At 47.7% G+C, this 21,263-nt stretch overlaps 1 protein-coding gene across 1 annotated transcript in view; it reads right to left on the bottom strand.

Moving 5' to 3' along the window:
- SETBP1 (SET binding protein 1) overlaps positions 1 to 21,263 on the bottom strand; it is a 354,570-nt gene that overhangs the window by 80,187 nt on the left and 253,120 nt on the right. The window contains exon 4 of the mRNA XM_036245217.1: positions 12,680 to 16,139. Coding sequence (XP_036101110.1) covers positions 12,680 to 16,139 — 3,460 coding nt within the window. The remainder of the gene's footprint in view (positions 1 to 12,679; positions 16,140 to 21,263) is intronic.

Here is a 21,263-nt window from a genome sequence, read left to right as displayed (position 1 = left end):
GAATATATTATCCGAAGTGGAAGTGGAAGGAAATGAACATTATTAACGACGGTGTTAAGCAGCGTGCTGGATGCTCTTGTGTACATTCCACTTTTATTTGGCTCTCATAAAGCTCTGCCAGGTAAGTATTAATAGCCTCGTTTTTCGGATGAGGAAAAGGAGGATCAAAGAGGCTGAGTTGCCCAAGGTCACACAATTAGTAAGTGGGGGATTTAGCATCTACATCTGAGAGACTTTAACTCCAGAGTTTTTTTTTTTCTTTTTTCCTTGCCTACTAGGCCACCTTAGAAGTTGCTGAATTTATTCTTCAGCTAGTGCTTCTCAAAGCGTATGCCAGGAACCAGCCCCCGGTGGTCTGCAAGGATCAGCCTCATCAATCAGCCTCTGTAAGATCTGTGCTCACCACCACCTTCGCGCCGTGGAAAGGAGATGCTATGATCCTGACACGCTCCCCTCCAACTCGCATTTGACCCCAGTGAGTCAAGAATCATGATCTAAAGTAAAGGTAAACACTACAAGGCCATGCATAAATAAGCACCGAAAGGAAAGGGAAGCTATTTGAGTTATTTCAGAGAAGCGAGGGACGCCAGAGTGGTTAAGACAGCGGGCAGGTAAGACGGACAGCCAGTGGGAAAGACGAGAATGTTCTATGCGGAGGAGGCAATGTGGTCACTGCAGGGTCGGCGGAGGGGCTGATGGCGGTGTTTTGTTTTTCTGTAGGAGAAAGAGGAGATTTAGCAGAACTCACAGCAAGGGAATAAGCTGAAAATGATCAGGAAACAAAATGATCAGACACTGTAAAGGGTAGATAATAGGGGCTGTTTTAAGCCAGACAAAGCATTTTGGACTTGATGCAGTAGGAATGGATATCTGTACCTCTGGCATCAATTATTCATTTACCTGGGACTGCCTTTCTAGGTGTCCCACGAAAAAAAATGATTCTATTCTTTTTCCATTTTAATAATGAACATATTTGTTTAGTTAGAGCCGTAGGGAGGCCATGTGCATAACAGAGTGTTGCTCTGGGTTGATCATCGTTGAAAGGATCACTGAGTTTGGTGGTAACACAGAGAAGTACTGCTCTGGACCAAGAGGTCAGCCCACATAACCGGAGTATTTCCGGGGGCGGAGCAACTACTCTATGCAGCAGAGCTGACCTGCTGTATAGGGGACTCACTAGAGGGGGACATTACACAGAACCCTCACCAGTATCGGGAGAAGACACCAAGAAATGAGTTTCTCCTCTCTAAGACAGGCCGCTCAGAGAGGCCTTTTCTAACATGATTAATATCGATCGGAACTAGAAAAGGAATGGAGGAAAAGTCGACGAGAAAAGCTATTTAAGCTGTTTTACTACACCAACTTTTATCCGCAACATCCATGAAGACTTAAGAAATCTCCTGGAAGGTTTTGTCCTCTCCTTGGCCCGATGCTCTGTGCAAATGCCCAGCTCAGAGCACACGCAGTCATGGACTTCCTGGTGGAGGAGGAATGGGAGAAAAAACAAACAGGAAAGCTATTTTTTGAAATAGGAGCTACTGGCTTTATAACCTCACCTTAGAAATATCCATAGGTATATCAGCAAGAAAAAAAGCAAGTTAATAGCTGACTCCTTCCCTTTAACATTTAAAGGGAGTGGTTCTCAACCTTCCTAATGTCACGACCCTTTAATACAGTTCCTCATGTTGTGGTGACCGCCCACCATACAATTATTTTCGTTGCTATTTCATAACTGTAATTTTGCTACTGTTATGTCCCCTGTGAAAGAGTCGTTCGACCCCCAGAGGGGGTAGCGACCCACAGGTTGAGAACCTCTGCTTTACATGCTCTTGGTATGAGTGACAGCAACCCTGACCAACTGGAGCAGCCATAACTTGACTAGTTCTGGGCGAGTGTGTGTGAGCGTATGTGCACGCGTGCGTGCGTGCGAAACAGAGACTGGCTAGTTGCCTTTTCCATTGCAGGGGGGACGTGCGGATCTCAAGCTTTGGAAAACTTAGTGCATCCTCCCTCGTCAGAGTCTGACGTGAGAAGAAACATTCAACACTCAGCAACTCTTGGGGAAAATTTCTGGCAATCATCTTCGGCCTTGACTAATTTGTCCCCTTCCTGTTGCTGTCCTTGCACTTACACTCTTGTGGAGATCTTACTTAAATAGGGCAGTCTGGAACTCTGGATGGTTTGCATCCCCCAGTGCTGCTGCATTCATTTTAAATATTATTCCCCTGTCTGGGCAATGACAGAAAACGCAGAAGGCAAGTGGTGAGAGGGAGGGAGGAGGAAGAGAAGGGGCGAGGAGGGAGGGGAGCATGGGTTGGCTTTCTCCAGCTTCTCCTGGGAAGGCAGGAAGGAAAGAAGGAAGGGTGAGCATGACCATCAGCTGGGGACCTGTGCATTTACATCGTCATCATGGTCATTTAGCGGGATCGTGAGGTGACTTCATAGTTTCTTACACGTTTTTCTAAATTTTCTAAACTTTCTTCACTAAAGTGCATTTTTTTTAGATGATAAAAAACAATAAATGTTTTTTGTTTTTCCAAATAATAATTTGCTCTGTGCTATGGTTGGGGAGCCCACTTCTATTGTTGTTGGGACCTCAAACAGAAAAATAGTATCTGGTGCAAAAGGGCTGGCTGTTCTGCAGGAGACATACTGACACGGATGTTTAGGACCATGACCCTTTAGTGAAGGCTGACAAGTGTCCCTCGCACACTGACAGCTGTAATAATTGTCCAGTACAATGTCTTACACATACTCGGCACTAGATAACTTTTTTAAGTGCATGCTTAGACTAAATAAATTAACTAAAACTATATAACTAACTGCAAAGAGAAGTATATTCTATAAGGGAAACCTCTTTGTCCTACTGGTCTTATCTGAAATACAAGACACGAGAATCTGGGTCAGAACCAGTTCTTTTGGCCCACATCCCAATTCCCGGCAGAGGTTCCAGAGAAGACGAAGTCTCCTCTGACAATTGACCACACTTTTGAGACGGAGCCCCAAACCAGTAGCTTCTTTATTGTCCTGCTCCATTTTTATTTTTAGCTTATATCACTCGCAAGAGGCAAGTTTTTGTCAGTTTACTAGGAGGTGTGTAAAATCCCTCAAATTGTGTAAAATTTTCTTTAAAAAATAACAAAGTTTTGTCTGGTCGGTGTGGCTCAGTGGTTGAGCATCGACCCATGCACCAAGAGGTCGGTGGTTCGATTCCTGGTCAGGGCACATGCCCAGGTTGTGGGCCTGATCCCCAGTGGGGGGCATGCATGAGGCAACCAATCAATGTTCTCTCTCATCGATGTTTCTATCTCTCTCTCCCTCTCCCTTCCTTTCTCTCTATAAAGAATCAATAAAGAAAAAAAAAAAAACTGAAGTTTTAAATATGAGTTGTCGTGTTTTGTGACTTAGTGAGAATGTTCCTGTTCTCTCTGTGAGTGTCCTCTGTGATTTTCAGGATTTCCATGTTCCCAAGGCAGGATGAAGGCTCCAGACAGAATCGGCCTTGGACCCTGGCTCCAAACAGCTCCCTTTTGTATAAGAAAACTAAATTTAGCAAAGAGACCAAATTGCCAATTTGCTAGTGCCTTATTCTGGGCTCTACTGAACCCATTGGCAAGGGTTCTTTAGGGATAACTCAGAAGCTGAGTCATCCTACTGACCTTGTCAACGACTTCAGAAACCTCGTAGGAAAAAGGAAGGTGTTCAGAAAAGTCAGAAAACCTGGGACCCAGCACTTTCTCTGTGCAAAACTGGCTCAGTGACTCTGAACAAAGATGCTTACCCTCTGAGTTTGGATGTCCTTGCCTGTCAAGTGGGAGAGCAATACCTACCAGCCAACCTCAGTGGATTTTGAAGATCAAATAAAAATCAGGACATGTGCTTTGAAAAACACAGTGTCCTGTTCAGATGTAAGAGATGCCTGGGATGCAGCCTCCAGGGAAGCTTTTTATCTCTTGCTGTCCTAGACCCTCCATCACCAAAGAGAGCCCACCTCCCAGCCCCTTCATCGGAGGGCGCACAACCACAGGACAGGCAGCTCCTGGGCTCCCCCTACTCACTCTACTCTGTTGAGCGCCCCCACCCCCCTTAATGCCTCCTTTTTATTCAGCGTGTCCTGAATCCTTATGTAATTAGGCAAACACCTTGTTTTTATAACATGCAATTTATTACTCTGTAATTTATGTTATAGGTCCTTTTTCTCCTGTAGAATGGATTTTTATTTCTAGCCATTAGTGTGTAGACACTCATTATTCTCTCTAGTTGCTTTTTATATACTTATATATCCATTTCTTGTCTCATGATAGGTTTACAAGGTCTTGGAGGACAGTCATGCTTTGGATACTTCATCGTTTCAGCCAGGATCTAATACCAGGCTCAGTGCCCTCTGACCCCAGCACCCTTCAGCATCAAGGTGTCCTCCCTTCTGGGGCGCCATCCACATCCCCTGCATGGCAGCTACACCTCTTAAAAATCCATCCCCACTCAACTGCTACCTTCAATCTGGCCCGGTGCCTCTTTGCACCCCCACCCATGCCCATCTTCACCCATTTCCCGCCACACTCATTCACTGCACGTGTGCTATCCGTGGTTCCATGCAGGATTTCACCCTTGAACACTGTTATCCTTTCTGACCCTTGGATCCTTCTGGCTTCCACTGCCGGCCACTGAGTTAGCAGGGGTTACACTTGGTCTGTACGTTCACTTGGACTCTTTCAGGTAAAGTTTAAGGAACTTGGGGTCTGGAGCCCTTCCTTGCTTTCTCCTTTCTTCGAGTCTCTCTGGTCGTCCCCGGCACTGTGTTACGTTTTAAGTAACGAAAGAGCTCTCAATCATTCTTGAGAATGCCAAGTTCTCTATGAACCACCATATTCATTTTATTCCACAAAATAGTAAAGACCCCTGGAAGACCAACGACTGCACCTTAGACTCTATTACCTTGCACCTGGTAAACATTCACGAGTCCCTTCACTAGAACTTGAGAGAACCTGGACTACTCCTTCAAACACTCCCACCAGCACAGCCAACACCCATGGTACCAGAGAGGGGCTTTCAGAAGTTTTCAAATAGCCATTACCAGGATCAAAATCTAAGTGCCTAGAGATCTGCGAGGCAGAAAAGGAGAGTCTGCCTGGAATCTCTTACCTTCTTTCAAATACTGCAACCTTTACTTTTTTCTATACATGGCCTTCAAGGGAAGGTAGAATTCTGGCCCTGTTCTTACGCTCCCAGAATTGGGGGTTCGTAGACCTCAGACCTGCTGAGCATGAGGGTGTCAGCTCCTCTCAAGGGCTGACTACAGAAACGAAGTCTCCTAAGAAGCTGGAGCAGGCTAGAACCACAGCAAAGTTTCGCTTTCTGCACCTGCAGCCCCCATGTTCTCGTCATCCACGTTTTCATGAACTCTTTGCCATCTGGGTTTGGCCCACAGCCTGCCACACCTTAACCACAGGAGGCACTAAATACACCGTCTTTACCTTTTCTGTTGTCCTCAGAACCACCAATAAGTTCGCACAGATCCTGATCTATTTATTCTCTTCTTCCGTGAACTCTCTGCAGCTGCTGGCCCTCCCGGCCCCCCATCTTCTTCAAGCCACTCTTCCTCGACTCCTTGGCGCTCCTCCAGCACGTCTGCCATCCCTTCTCTGCATCTGCCTGTCCTCTCTCCTGCGGCCTCTCTTTAAGGTGGGACACAGGGTCCTCCCTCCGCCCTCGTGACTTCCTTCCCTGTAATTCTCTCCTTTGATAAGTCTCCAGCTCTGAGTGCTGCCAACCGCGGCCTTAACTCCTCTCCCCACACAGCGAGCAGGTTCCCGCTCTGATTTCTGCGATTCTGTTACCTGCCACACTCTTCCAGCTACCTGGGCAAACACACTGAACCATCTCCGACTTCAGTTAGAGGGGGAAACAGGTGAATCAATGACTCCTTACTATGATTTCTCGCTGGAGAACCTGAGTAGATAATGATGCCTTTATGATGTTTATAATCTAGGGGGTGGAGTGAGGGAGGGAGGAAGGTGGAGGGTACAATCCAAACAAGAAATGGATAATAACAGTATCATAGGAAAAATGCAAAGATGGGGTCAGTTTGCCCAACCCAGTCCAAGGGATAGGCGTGGTCAGGGAAAAAACATAAAGTATAGTGTGGTCATTTCATGACTCTTTCCAGTTTAAAACATGCCTTCCCACCGCCTACTTCATTCAGCACAAGTCCCAGAGTGCGGGTGGAAAACCCTCTAAGATTACAATATTCTTTTCCAACCTTATCTGTCCTAACCCCCCCAACGTCAGATCATAATCTCCATAGAACTAAACTAAACACCATTTACCAAAATTTTGGGGGGTATTTCCACCAAAATACCTTTGTCAACATGACTTCCATTCTATGTTGTGTTTGCCACCCCACCTTGGCTCTCCAAAAGCTTTTCCATCCTTCCAGAACCATCTTAAAGGTAACGACGCTAAAGAAGCATTTCTCCGTCCCACCCCTCGACCCCCACTGAAGACATGGAGGTGGCTCACCCGCCTTTGGACAGCCCTGGCACTTTGTCTTTGAGTTTCTGATGGGCCTTACTGTCTGCCTTAGAGTATCAGCTGTCTCTCTTTTTCTCCCCTAGATTATAGAGGAGAATCTTCTGGCTTGTAACCTTTTGAGAGCAAACACATTTAACTCCTCCTCCCTGAATCCTCCCCCACGGCTACACCACGCTATGCAAACACCAGATACATACTTCTAACATCTTCTCCTCTTTGTCACTTCCCCTTGAATGCAGCCTATTTGCATTAAGTGCTACATGGGCACAAGCTTCGGCCACAGTCCCAGCAAGTACTCAGCCCCATCACTTTTTGTTTATAGAGAGAAGAGATGGTTTTCTGAAGGGTCCTTCCAAAGGCACCGTCCTTATCGCTTCCCAGTGACAATTTCCCAATTTCTCTCGCCAAGAAAGGCTCCGTGTTGTAGCGAAGCCAAGTCTGTCAAAGTTGTGACTTCTCTACCTCCACACCTGAATCTGCCGAATTCTCCAAAGCCGCAGAGGTAGAAATAAAAACTTCCAGCAGGACAGGGGAACATTTGCCAACGGTGAGAAGATAAATGGTCCGGGGACTTCATGCCCCAAAGGCAGAATGGCTGGAGTTCTGATTTCAATACAGCAAAAGAGATGCTGTGAGTCTAAGCTTTTCTTCTCCCCGCATTGCCAGAAAGTTATGGGTCACAACATTTAATTTGATTAATTCCTGGTTTCCAAAAGGAAACCTTAGGAGGAACCTTGGGAGGCTCAATAAAATAAGTATGTGCAATTGTTAAGACAGGAAAGGGGGGAAAAAATGACTTCCATCAGAGCCCACAAAGATTGTTTCCAGTTCCAAACATGGGTCCCCAGAGATAGCCTGGAAACCAAATTATTGTCAAGGAGATGCTTACCTTTTATAATAGCTCACAGCAAAAGAAAACATATAGCTTAACATCTCTCCCACAACTCACCCTTCGTTTTTTTTTTCCCTTTTATTATCTCTCTCTCTTCCTTTCTCTTCCCCTCTTCCAGATGCTATGCTTCCCTGGGTCCCCAGTCTGAGCTCGTCGACCACTGAGACATACATCCCTGAAGGAGTCACTCGACCTTCTTAAGCCTCAGTATGCTCACCAGCAAAATAAGGTGTTTATACTACATTTTTACCATTCTTTGACTTCTGAGTCTAAATACAAGTGCGAGCTTGCTCTGTCTTCGCCCATACAGTGGGTCATCTCAGCTCCAATCTGACTGTTTCTGAGATGAATACTGGCTTCAACCCGCACGGAGCACGCTAATCTGTTGGTGGGAGGCAGATATGAGAAGTCCTACCTTTTGAAAGGTGAGATCAAATAGCTAAGTCAAGTGGTCCGAGCCAAAAATAAACGGATTGAGCTGCACAGATGAACACACGGACCTGAGGGATGTGTTGTGACACTTCACTGAACAGTTAATTAATTGGCCAATGTGGCCAAAAACATTTTCTCCCTACCTGCCCAATCTGGAGCTGTGTGTGTGTTCACATTCAAATTCCTCTGTATAAATTAGAGACTTTTAGAGTCCTAGACTCGCAGGTCTGGTCAGAACCTTTACTGTCACAGTCTCACTTGGGAGAATGGGGAGTCAAAAAAGATGGGGTCTTACAGATGGTTAGTGCCGGAGACAAGACGGGCAGGTATCCATAATCCCGCTAAACCGCGCCGCAGCCATTGGCTAATTAATCTTTCATTTCCTCCCACAGGATGACCCAGAATTCCACTTGGATTAAGGTTAAACAGTCTACACTTCATCAGCTTTCCATTTTTTACCCTTTCTCTTTTCCTGGTCTTAACTTTCTCCTCCCATGAGTCCTCTTACTCCTTCTATTCCATTTTTAGAAAACTCTCCTTACACATGTTTCTTTTGTACAGTTTTCATGGCATTTCATCCACGTGGGTAATTCCCTCATCTGGATGACTGCTCGGAGGAGGTTTTGTATTATTTTTGGCTCGGGCATCCACTTCCTGCCGGTGAGTGACAACAGAGGCTGCCTCCCCAAACGCCCCACAGTGCTGATAAGACAGGCTGGCGGAGGGCAAGGCAGAAGCCACGAGGGGAGGTGGATCAGCCAGGCCAAGGGAATCCAGTCCCTTTGCGGCAGGATTCTGAGCTAAGGATTCGTTCTCGGCATCCACGCATCATGAGGAGAGTATTTGACATTTGGGGACTCAGAATGGCCTCATAATGACATTGGACTAAGAGGTAGTGCATCTAAATAAACACTTATCACTGTCTGTCCAACATCTGATGGGGGCCTGGGCAGCAGTAGTCACGATGTCTGAAGTTCTGGCATGAACTGAGGTCCAAGTATGCAAAGACTGTTTCCAAGTGGTCTGAATAGAAGGAGCATCACTCACACTAGAGACCTCTTCCACTGCCTGATGATAGCCTGGCTTTGACAGCACGCCGACTGCACATTGTTAACCTTGGACAGGTTTGCTCTTCTGGGAGTCTGCTGCATGTCAGCGCCCGCAAGATGGTGATGCCTGGTGAGAGGCGCGGACGGGGCTGATACGGCTTCTCCCAGCTCCGAGATTCTGCGGAGCGCACCTTCCCGCTGCTGATCCATTGCGGGGCCCTACGCGAACATTTTTATACGTGGAGATATGGCAGATGGTATACATTGAGGAAACAGGTCAAGACAGCTACTGCCTTCTAAGACCAAAAGAGCAGGAGGAGTATAATACAGAGGTAAGGAGTCCACGTGACTTCTAAGATCTAGGTGTGTTGAAAGGGGGCTCACAGGACAAGGCGTCCATCTGCTGGGGTCGGGGGTGGAGAACGGATGATTTTCTACACAAGAAAGCGAAAAGGGAGTGCGTCACTGTTGCTACTGTGAAACGGGGTCTCGGTGTCTTCTCTCCCTAACGGAATGACTTACGGGCCTTTCATCAGCTCTGATGGCAGAGAGTGCTCAGGGCCCTCTCTTGACGCAGCTCCTACATCTGGTCCTCAACAGTTTAAAAGATGACATCTGTATTCATGCCACCTCTAGCTCATGTGAAGTAGGACATGAGATGCTACAGAAATGAATCTAGAAGGCAGAAGAAAAAGGTGGAGGTCCGGAAGTGATGGGAAGGGCAGATGTTTCTGTCTGGTCATGACCCTCAGTACATCCAGCCGAACAGACACCCTGACCCAGGTAAAGTCTCTGAAAGATCTGAACGCCTCCGGTAACCTCTGTCTCATCCCACCTGCCTCCCGCCTTTCAGTGGGAATTGGTCCTCTCGGGAGTGGACCACATTACGGTGAACGCTCTCAGGGAATCTTGACAGACTCTGACACTGGGCTCTGAGTGTTCAAAGACATGTTTCCCCTGATGCTTTAGGGGTCCAGAAATAGAGGGGGCATTTGGCATACAGGCCAGGAGAGGCCAAGGTTGGAAGGGAGAGGAATGACAAGGAATCTGTCTGTTCCAGTATGATATCCAACAACAGGCATAACTCACGTCAACACAGAAGCCACCAGGAATTATGATTCCTGAAAATGTCGAGGAAAAAAAATAAACTCATGTAACACAGAGATGGGCACAAAGCAATGGCCACAATAACTCAGAGAACTGGATTTCAGCAAGGACAGGGGCGGGAGCTCTATCCATGTAGATATTGCCAAGCTGATATTTAGAAAGAGTCAGGTCTTGAGGATTTTTCGGTCTTGGCTGGGGATTGAAAAAGAGATGCCTTCTTGTGTTAATGCCTCTCTTCTGCAACCATCACACAATCGCGTGCAGGTGCGTTAGGGGAAGGAGAGCACACAGAGGACAGGTGGGATGCTAAGGGGAAAGGTGGTGGTGGACAGTGGCAGCCATGGCTGGGGACAAGAACCTGTGTTCTAGGCTTGGCCCTAAGCTAGCTGGGCGGCACGGTACTGGGCTGCAATGCAGGTACCTGAGCTGAAAATCAAAAGTGACAGCTTTCGGACCCTGGGCAGGCCTCTGGATCTCTGAGCCTCAGTGTCCTGATTTGTCAAATTAGAATGAAAAGGCCTCTCTCCCAAAACTGCAAGAAGGGGATTACGAAGATGTATGTGAAATGGCTCTAAGAACTAGCACATACTATACAAAACGGCCTAACCTGCTCATTTTCAGGCTGGCAGGCAGTACCCATAAAGAGCAAAATGCCAGGCCTAAGGGCATCGAGGGATCTCGGAACGAAGTGGGCACTCTTTGTTTAGGCTGAATCCAGCTTTCTTTCAGGACGTGGTCATGATGCCTACCTTTTCTACCTCATGTGGCTGGCTACAAAACAAAACAGATAGGGGTGGGGAGAACTTTAAGTAAAGTAATGATCACCACGTGAATGTAAACACAAGGAAAACTGCATGGCTTGAGTGGAGGCCCCTCAGAGACACACCTAGTGACTGGGAAATTTCAACCAGCCCCCAGAAATACGGTCCAACCACAAAAAGCATCTGCTGAGAAACTATGAGAACAGCAGCAGGTGTTAGCTTTTGAGATCTTGCTCCTTAAGTTTGTTAAGTTAGGAGTCTTGCTTGTAGGTTCTCAGCAATAACACATCACCATCATTTTTCTAGCACGACGTCAAGGAAAAAAAAAAAGCAGCACCCCCTCTGTCCATGGCTAGTTTTGCTGCTAGGAATCAATTCCATCCTGCTCGAAGGGAAAGTAGTAGTATTTCTCATGTGGAAGTCTGATCTGGCGACTCCTACCCTGGTGGGCTTAACTTGGGCTTTGCACACAAAAAGCCAAGCACCTTCAGCAAAGCCTGGCGGTAGGCAACGGGAAACTCAGATGAACACAACCACTTTGGGCAGACACGAGGTGTGGGCCACTTATCACCTGAGCAAATGCAGGGGGCGTGACTACTAACTGGTCTCTTCATTAACCAAGGAGAGCATCCACCACAGCAACTCACATGCTGCTGGCAATTTGAGGTGATCTTTACATGGCTTCTAACTCATAGATTTCTTCCCGAAACGTGCCGGCCTAGAAAAGGTCTCTAATTCCCCATGAATAGTCTGCCCCCACCTTCATTAATTATGGACTCTCCGGGAAGGGAATGGACAAGTGTGGGGTACGTGTTATAAATAGAGGTGAAATACTACAACCAATCTTAAACAGGGATCGTTAGACCTTTCAAATCAACCATTGGCCAGGGGTTTTGTACTATTTTGGGGCAAGGGAAACATGAGAAGTCCTTTTAGCTTCTGCAATTCCTAGGGGAGGAGTTTCTACTCTTTTCCTAGTAAATTACTGCTGTTCTACAGGAGTCTTACCTGTGTGATGTGTGAACAGGGGCAAAGTGATACTCATGTAGAAGTGTGATTTTTCCACAGCAAAGAAAGTTTGTGTGTGGGGCCAGTTAGGAAGGAAATTCCACCAGCAACTGGTAAGGAACAAGCACTTTGTAGTAGCAGCCAATACTTTAGTTTAGAGATTAGTGGGCAAATCCCACTTCTGGTGGACATGCCCAGAGACGCAGCAGTAAGGTCCCCTTGGGGGCAGAAGTTTTGCAATATCTCTCAACCAGGCTTCCTCCCTTTCGTGCATTGAAATGACAGTCAGGACTTCACTCTGAGGGCCTGACCAAGGTAGATGATCAAATGCCCATCAACAAAGAGAGGACCATCTATCCTGGGCCTATGGCTCCCCAATCAGGTAGACCTCCAGATTCATTGGTCATCAGCTTCCAATGTCCCAGCTGTAGACTTCTCAACCTAGAAAGCGTGTCCTCTAGAGAAAGGACGTCAGATAAACTAGACATGCATTCACATCCAGCTCTGACATTCTTGGGACCTTGTCAGTATTCCTACCGAGTTTTAGAGTCTTAATGCAACTAGCAAGCAGCACCGTCCGATCAGGTGAGAACATAAGACGAGCACTTTTAATAAAGAGCATAAAGATAATGTATATGGTTGTCATCTAGGTAGCTACTGGGGCTGCCCCTGGGCTCACAGTTCTCAGGCAGTGGCTCCAAGAGAGAGTAAAGACAGTAAATACCAAGTAAACAAGGTATAAAATATGCAGAAGACTCAGATGCACAAGGATGTTCATGTGGTCCCCACCTCTTTGCACACTAGTGAGTGCCGTGTACAAAAGATGGTGGACCGCTAAAGAGCACATCCAGGCAACTACACACAAGATCGTCCCAGTTTGAACAAAGACTTGGCCTTACCTGGAGATATGGAGGAGTCGTAAGAACTTCTCTCCTTGCGGTTCATCTTGAAGGCTTGGATGTCCTTTTCCCTGTACGTCCCAAAGCCTTCGTAGCTCCTCCTTTTACTCCCACTCATATCACTGTCCCACTTGTCATGTGAAGGGTTCATTTCACTGAACATGTCCAGGCTCTCCGGTCTCGCGCCGACACCATCCCCAACACTGCCTGAGTACCTTTTCGTGCACGAGTCCACAGGCTCACCGCTCAAGTCACCTTTGTCCTTGGCCTGCGTCCAATGCTGGGCATCAGAAAGTGACAGCGTAGACAGGGTGTCCACCTCGAAGTTGTTCTTAGAGGCTTTGTGGCTGGCGTCACTGTGCTGGTGCTTCTGCTTCTCCTTATGCTTGCTCTTCTCACTCAGCAACGGGAGCTCTTTGTCTGCGCTACTCAGCCGCTCACTCAGGATGTGGCTGGAGAAGCCTGTGGCTTTGCCTGCAAAGAGACCACTCAGGTTGTCGTGGGTCCCCAGGATCCGGTCTTCCTTGTGCTTATGCTTGTGTTTGTGTTTCCTCTTGTGGAGCCGACCGCTGGACAGACTGGCACTGCCAACCTTGGGAGGATTCAGGGAGGGCTGCATGTCACCAAGGCCCATGCCCACAGGTCCCTGCAGGTGTACTCCATGCTTTGCTTTATGCTTCGCCGTCCCAGACATCTTCATGTGGGAGCCTGTGTGGAACTGAGGTGGTGGCACTGTTGGCCTCATGAATGGGGAAGCTGCTCCGAGCGTGTGCGACAGGTACAAAGGAGCTGGGTACTGACTGTAATAACCAAGGTTCATCATAGGCATTGATGTGTAAGGCATTCCATAGGGTGCATAGTAACTTCCACTGGGAATAGGGTAGCTGAACCCTTGTAAAAAAGGCACCTTTGTCATGGTGTCATTGGTTTTTGCAGGCCTACCACGCTTCTTCTTTGACTTCAAGTCGGAAGTCCTACGGAGATAGAGCAACGGGTCATACTGGATATACGGCACCGGGTAATAGTGATCAAAATTAATCCGAAAAATGCTGGGGTACGGATTCTCGTGGTAAAAGGTGTAACTCCGGTGGGAAATCCGGAACACCTGGAACTTGGTGATGAGCTCTTCCAGGTCTGCCAGGAACTGGAGATCATCACGGTTTTGCAGGCTTTTCCGTTTCCTCTTGTGCTTTGGCTTCTTGAGGCTTTCGTGGGCCAGAAAGTTGTCCACGATGAGATGCTTCTGCCGGTGGCCGTGCCGGTTCTTTGTGCTGGTGTCAGACGGAATGGCCTCCGGGTTGTCCAGGGAGCAGAAATCAAAGGAGTACCTCCGCCGGGATTCTGAACTCTTCTCTGCTTGGTCAGACGTGCTATTGTTGTCTGTCCCGATGCCACTGTCGCTTGGGATCGTCTCCTCGCTGTGCGACTCACTCACAGGGGACAGCGTTATTTCCTTGAGTGACCCGATCTCGCAAAGGTGTGAAGGTGAGTTGGCCATCAGCCTGGGTGGAGACAGCTTCCAGGTTCCACTGTGTATTCCCTTTTGGGTTTTGGTTGGAAGAGCACTGATGGGCTGGAGATTTGGCATAGTTTTCAACTCTGAAAAACTGGTTTCAGTGCTGGCGGGGCTCAGGTTGCCGTTTGACCCACCTAACTGTGTGGAAAGTGGGTGCATAGTTGCTGGTGAAGACGCCACAAGTGACTGAAAGTTGGAAGGCACGGCTGGAACATCCGGCTGGCTGGAGACAGGCCTTGGGTGCTTGATGGCTGTTTTGGGTTCTTCGGATGGGGGTGGCAGCTCTGCCCTTGGCTTCCTGCCCCTCTTCTTGCCAATGTAGATGGTTCCCCTCTTGCTGACATTAATCTGCTTGCCCAGTTTGCTCTCAATTGCTGCTGCCCCAGGGCTGGTCTCCGGGGGTGCTTTAGCCTTCAGAGCGATGTTGCTGGAGCAGGACAAGATCTGGTTCAAGATATTTTTCCTCTTGAGTGTTTTCATCTTATTGATGGTTTTGATGGTCTTCTTATCCAACACCCCAAGCTTTCCAACTTTTTTGTGAAATTTCATCTCGCTCATGGGTTTGTCCTCTCCTGGCACTAGCTGGGCCAACTTAGCTAAACTGCGTCGTCTCTTTCTCTTCTTGGAGCCAGGAAATTCCCGGCTGATGGGACTGACCGGACTGGTGGACGTCCCCTCATGAATCGTCTCAACCGTGAGCAGAGGCTGCTTCTTTGGTCGTCCCCGCTTCTTTTTGACAGGCGTGATCACAGTAAGACTGTCTGTGTTGGTGTAGAGAGGGCTGGATGGGGTGATGGGATACGCGGATGGCGGCTCCACCATCAGTTTGTCGGAGGTGGCCATGACCGCCTCTCGAAGCATACTGGTGGGTTTGGGCTTGCTGCACGTCCACCTCCGTTTTGCAGCAAATTTCGGATGCTGGATTTCCGGCAGCTTTCTTGACGGAGAGTGATCTGTGCACGTTGGAGGCGTCATGACCATGGTTGGCTTCCGTTGCTTGGACACACCTCCTGGGACGACTTTCTCGGCATTCCCACCCGTTTCGAGGCCAATGGAGGGGGACTCGTTCTCTATCATTTTACCCAACTTAGGGACACGGGGATCCTTCTTATTTCCTTCAGGGCTGGAAAGTATCCTGTTGACCACTTCACTGCTCATCGTGATTCCAGAAGCCAGAGCTTTCTCTGGCATGATCTTTTCCACCACTGCTTTGATGGACTGTCTCTTTTTCCTTTTATGGCTGGTTGGATCTAGACAGGGCGCCTTGATCGGGATAGTAATCCGGACATGACTCGGGTCACTTTCAGGATTACTGATGGAACTCACGTTCTGCCTGGCTGGTGATGCCACCTGGGCATGATCGGCAGAGTAGCCTTCCCTCTTCCCTTCTGCACTGTCAAATGCTTTCTGGGCATTCTTGACCCAGTCCAGGTCTGGGTTTTGTATGGTTTGACTTATCACATCCTTTTTACTCGACTTTTTCTTGCTGCTTACGGTAGGTGGTTCTGGGGGCTCCTTTGCTCCTCCCCCATCTTGATCAACCAAGGTCTGAAGCCCGCCGCACTCGGCAGAGCTGCTGGGAGGGGCGGGCGAGCTGCGGTTGCTTGGGGATGGAACCACGCCTCCCAAGAGCAGGTCTTTGCTGCTGTTGGACAGCTGACTCCATGGGCTCCCTGCACTGCCTTTCTTACCCTGGGCCTTTGCAAAGGAAGCCACGGGCTCAAGAGCTGGGATCTTGCTGGTGCTTGCGGTTTCTCGGCCGGACTCTGGACCGATGAAGCAATTCTGAGTGGCAGGTCCACTGTCGGAGTTGGTGGACCAGTCCATGTGGTTCTGGCTGCTGCTTTTTTGCTGGTGCTTTGGTTTTAAGGTGTCACCGGTGAAGTCTTGCGGGAGGCCCGGGTCGTAATGGAGAGCTGAGTGTTTCTGTGGCCGCTCGTACGCCTAGAGGGGGGCAGAGTGGAGAGGGAGAGAGAGAGGGAAACAAAGATAAGCATGTTGGAGCTATTCAAAATTTAATTTCAAAAGGTTTAATGATGTGAGGGTTGGAAACAGCCGCATGTAATTCCAGCAGGCTTCACGAAGGGTTTCTCAACTGCAGCCGTCATAATGTAATGCGCTGAATTTGAACATTGAGAAGGATGCTTTAATCATGTCTCCCCCCCTAAATAATAGCAATTTTAACCTATCGGGGTCAAATGCGCTCGGAGAAGATGAACTGTTCAGAGAGAGAACCTGAAGATCACTGAGCTCACTGCTTGCCTTTTACAGGTGCAGAAGCTGAAACTTCAACCACAGAAAGTCCTGCCCAGGCTGGCAGTGTCCAGGAGAGAGTCTGAGCTTCCTGACACCCTGTGATTTTTTTGCCCAACTTAAGCTCCCTCTTGTATCTGTTCCGGCTTCTCAAACACACAGCTTCCCCTTGCTGCCTCCTACGGCAGTCCATTTCCTGGATTTGAACATCTCTGCACTCAAAGAAACAGCTCATTAGGAACCGCCGTGCCCAGGAGTGCGGCGCGAGGGGAGGAATTCGGGGAAGTTTGAAGACTGCATGCAGGAAGTGGGCCAGGCAACGGCACAGAGAAGAAATGGAAGAGCCTTCCAATCTTCGCTGGCTCCAGGAGCGCGCTGCTTGGGTACGTCCCCTCCGGCGTCCTTAAGCCCACATTAGGCAGTGACTGCTCTCTTGAGGAAACTCTTGGATACTCTCAAAAGGAACCTTGAGTCTCCTGGACAAATGAGCCAGGAAAAAATCATTATCATTCAAGATCACACCTCTGAACTTGTCAGCTGTGGTTCCCCTACATTGATTTTAAATGAATGCCTTCAGACTCCGGCACCTTCCTTAGGGAGGGGAGAACCTGTGCTCGGGGCCAAGCATAACCGGCATCTATAAAATCATAAAGGGAATGGAGAGTGAACACATCATTTTGAGGTATTAAAGCTATTTTTAATACAGAGGTGCTTGCATTGTTCCAGGTAGATCTCAAGCCACACTACCAGGACGGAGAAGCATTCCTCAAAGCTTATTATAAGTCCTGTTTTACACGGAGTAGTAAAACTTACAGCACATGTTACCCTAAGATTTGTTAAGGGAGTGAAAATGTTAGTAAATGAAAAAAAGCTTTGGGTAATGTCCCCACTGAGAAGTATATGATGATTGGCTCAGTGAGTTTAGGAAGTTTTAACCTGTAATATGGGTTTGCCTGTCTGTCTGTCTATCTATCTATCATCTATCTATCTATCTATCTATCTATCTATCTATCTATCTATCTATCTATCTATCTATCTCTATTTGCCATGAATGCTTTAGGATTTATGCTTTATTTAAAACTTCTTCTTACCATCCCTGTCAAGAGTCAAAGCACAGATGTCAGGAAGCATTCCAGATAAAAGTCAATGAACTAAAAGAACCAGTTTCCTTCATACTAGTTTCTGGAATACTAGGCTTATTTTCTGCCCCCCTGATGTCATGATATCCTGTTTATACTTCCAATACTGGAGTCTAGTTTTCAAGTATTGTGAGAGAGTGTCCCTAAGCTAAGCTTGTAAGTGCCCAGAAGAAAATTAAGAAAAAAGTTTATTAAACTTTTTCTTCATCATGTAACTAACAGTAGTTACACCACCACGTCACCATCTAGAGAATGGATCCTGCCCCTTGACTTCATTTGTTAGGTATCATTTTTGTGAACACAGGCTGCTATCCCTTTTTTTTTGGGGGGGGGGTAGAAATCTTATTCATGGAATAAAATACTAAATGGCATTCACTCACCTATCATGAATCAGGGCTTTGTTAAGTCCTCACTTACGCTTTGGAATTTAGTTGCACTACGTGTATACTCACAGGATGGCAAATCCACAAGAGGACTTCAGGGTAATAATGTTTCCCACTAGTCAGGGTGACAGTATAGTTGATTAGTTATTCTACAACATTTTGAGAGTTAGCAGTGGCACTTAGTTACAGTGGGACTAACGGTGCAAGTTATTGTGTAGTACTTGTAAAACAGGACTGGCAGTCCCCTCCCATCCCCCCACCCCTGCCACCAACACCCTGCTTTCTGAGATCAGGACACGAAGTCCGCAGAGGGGCTTTGTGGTGATGCCGGCATCTGGTCACTGACTTCCACCACTTTTTCTTTACTGCCTCATCATCTTATTCCTGGCATCTAGCAGAGTCCTTAATTAACTCTTTATATTTTAATCTCAGCTGCATCCTAGGAGGCCCCTTACCTTATAGAAATACTCCTATTATACGTTTTTATAATGAAATAATAGATCTCATCTTTGTTGTACTTATTTATCGCAGTTTTTATTTGCCATTCGATTTGTGGACTAGCTAAATTAATGCCTGTCCCTTTCTGTCCTATACATACACCATCACAGAGGCACAAAGCACGGTGCCTGGCAAATAGCAGGCACTCAATAAACATTTATTGAACAGAGAAGGGAACACACATTTTACTATGGGTATTTCATTTTGTCAACAGTGAGATTAACGACCTGCGTTTTGCAACATATTGTCTGCAAACATAATCATCCCCTCCAGCCTAATTTCTTATGCCATTCCTTCTGCACGAACCACTGTCTCTCATAAAGGTTGCGACATCTATCACAGTCCTTATACGTGTCATTTACTTGTGTACTTTTCTCTCTCTCTTTCCTAGACTGTAAGTACTTTGAGGTCAGAGACTCTCTCATTTATCTTTTTATCCCCAGTGCCTACTACAAAGCAAACTACCCAGAGGAGTTCCCAATAAATGCTTAGTGAATGAATAAAAAAAAACCAACATAATGTTTGAGCTGCCTACCATGAGAAATATATGACTGAACCCAAAGGACAATAAACCACCCATCAGTTGTTTGGCTCCTAGGGAAACGGGACCTCTCCAATGCATCAGGTGTTGAACGAAAAATTCTTTCTCAAACACTAGGGACTGAAGGTACTGGCAAGGTAACCGCCTCCCAGTGCAGGTTTCCTGTCAGCCCTCCCTCACCTCCTGGTAAGCGTTCGGCTTTCCAATTAGCTCTGCCTTTGGGGAAGGCCATGTGGCAGTCAGGAGGGTGGATTTCACTGGGGCAGTAGAGGGGCGGGGCCTGCCCACTGACACCAGGGCGACCAGCTGAGAGCGAGGCCGTCAGGCGCGCCTGGTTCCCCTGCCTCCATCTGGACGCTGCTGTCCCATTGTTCCACGCTCTCGCTGCGATTCGCCCTGCTGGGAGAACCGGGCAATCAAAGGGCAGGGTGGACATAAGGGACGCCCAACAGAGAATCAGGAGTAATGGGGGAAATCGTGCTCTAAACCCAGCTCTTGATGGGCTGCAGTGAAGGGGTACAGAGGACCGAGAAGGGGTGCTTCCTCAGGGGTCTGGCGGGACTAAGCGTTCCTTAGCAGTGGCGATGGCTACATCCTGTTGCATTTCAGGAAATCTCATTTCTTCACCTGTCAGCCATGACATATATACACACAATGGTGAGGCTGTCAGTTCCGATATGTCCTTCACTGAAAATTGAGCACTTACTCCATCGAGACCGCGCCGGACGTGGCAAACCAGGCCCCGAGCTCAGGGCTGGGTGAATGGGAGAAGTACTGCCTCTCCCTGCGTCCTTCTCCAGCGGGTGGGGGTGGGGTTCCTACGGGGCCGTGGATGGCGGCTTTAGTAAACCACGCAGCACAGGTCCCCATTCCCCTTCAGATCAGGAATTCTTCTGGGGGACAAGACCTGACTCTTTTAAGGCCTTTATACCACCCAGTCCTCAGCAGGGCCATGTCCCGAAATGGTTAACAAGTAAGAGAAGAACTGATGATGTTCTACACTGGGCCAGTTCTTTTCGTGGAAAACTCTTAACGCCGAATCAGCTCTGCACGTCTTTTAGTGGCCCCACCGCCCATGAACTGACTGACCGGAGCTCATGGTCACTTTGAAAGTTTGGCTTTACTTTGATAACCAGTGCTTTCCATGTACATGGAACCCAGGCCAAACGTTCAGCAGTAAAACCCCGTTTTGAAAACACTGGACAGATTTTTCCCCTAAAGGATGTCTGTGCAGTGAGTCCTCTGGTCGTGGGAGGACTTCATCTGGAGCGTGATCTCCCACAAAGTCCGACTGTTTTTCAAAGAGCACTTTAATTTCATTTAATTTTTAAAATGAGCATTAGCTCACTGCATGAAAACTTTAAGACCCAGAGAAACAGGGGAAAAAACAGTCCCTCCGCCTTATCCCAGGCTTATCTAAAATGCCAGGTTTGTCTCAGTGAGAGGAGAAGATAGCGATTTGGGTCTGAGGAAGATCATATAACTCATCAAAAATCAAGCATGACTTTGGGAAATAAATCACTCTTTTGGGTTAGCTGTCTTCATGCTGCTCTCTGCTGACTTCAGCCATTTACATGGACTGTTGGTGAGATATTTTGTTTTGCATGAGCAGGAGAATATGTCTGGGTATGAAGAAGGGAGGGAGCATTAGTTCTTATTTGTCACTTGGTGCTTCTCAAGACGTGATGCTGGGTCGCTGTACCATATCCACCTAAGGCCCTGGGACCGAGAATGTGCACTTTTGTATGCTCCCCAGATAATTTTGATGTGCAAGTTTGAAAGCCATTGATCTAATGTTTTAACACAGTAATTCCACGGGGGCGGGGCTCTTCTGCGGTTGCTATGACGTTCGCAGCATTTTTGGGTGGTAACTATGCAGAGCAAACCACCATCGGCCTGTTAGGATATGCAGTTTGGCACCATGGAGCATTCCTGCTTTGTTCTCTGAACGCTCCGTAATTGAAATAGTAAGACACCCTAACATGACCCCCTGTTTAGGTATTCCAAGTACAACGCAAGAGAAGGTGGACACAAGAGTCACGATATGGGTGGATGGGAATATGGATGGATGGGAAGGACTTGGCATGCAGGTGTTCATGATCTCCAACCCCGGGGTTTCTATTTCCCAACGCATCCAGGCCGATGCCCAGACCTCTGGGGAATCCTGCCAGTCCATCCCCGAGGCTTGAAGCCAGCGCTCAAGCCTGAGCAAGAGCTGAGTGTGGGAGACATGGAAGGCAACCGCCAACGTCTG

This window comes from Molossus molossus, unplaced genomic scaffold (genome assembly GCF_014108415.1).
Source record: "Molossus molossus isolate mMolMol1 unplaced genomic scaffold, mMolMol1.p scaffold_m16_p_6, whole genome shotgun sequence".
Lineage (NCBI taxonomy): Eukaryota > Metazoa > Chordata > Mammalia > Chiroptera > Molossidae > Molossus > Molossus molossus.
Note: the sequence above shows the minus strand (reverse complement) of the source record. Positions and strands in the feature narration are given on the sequence as shown.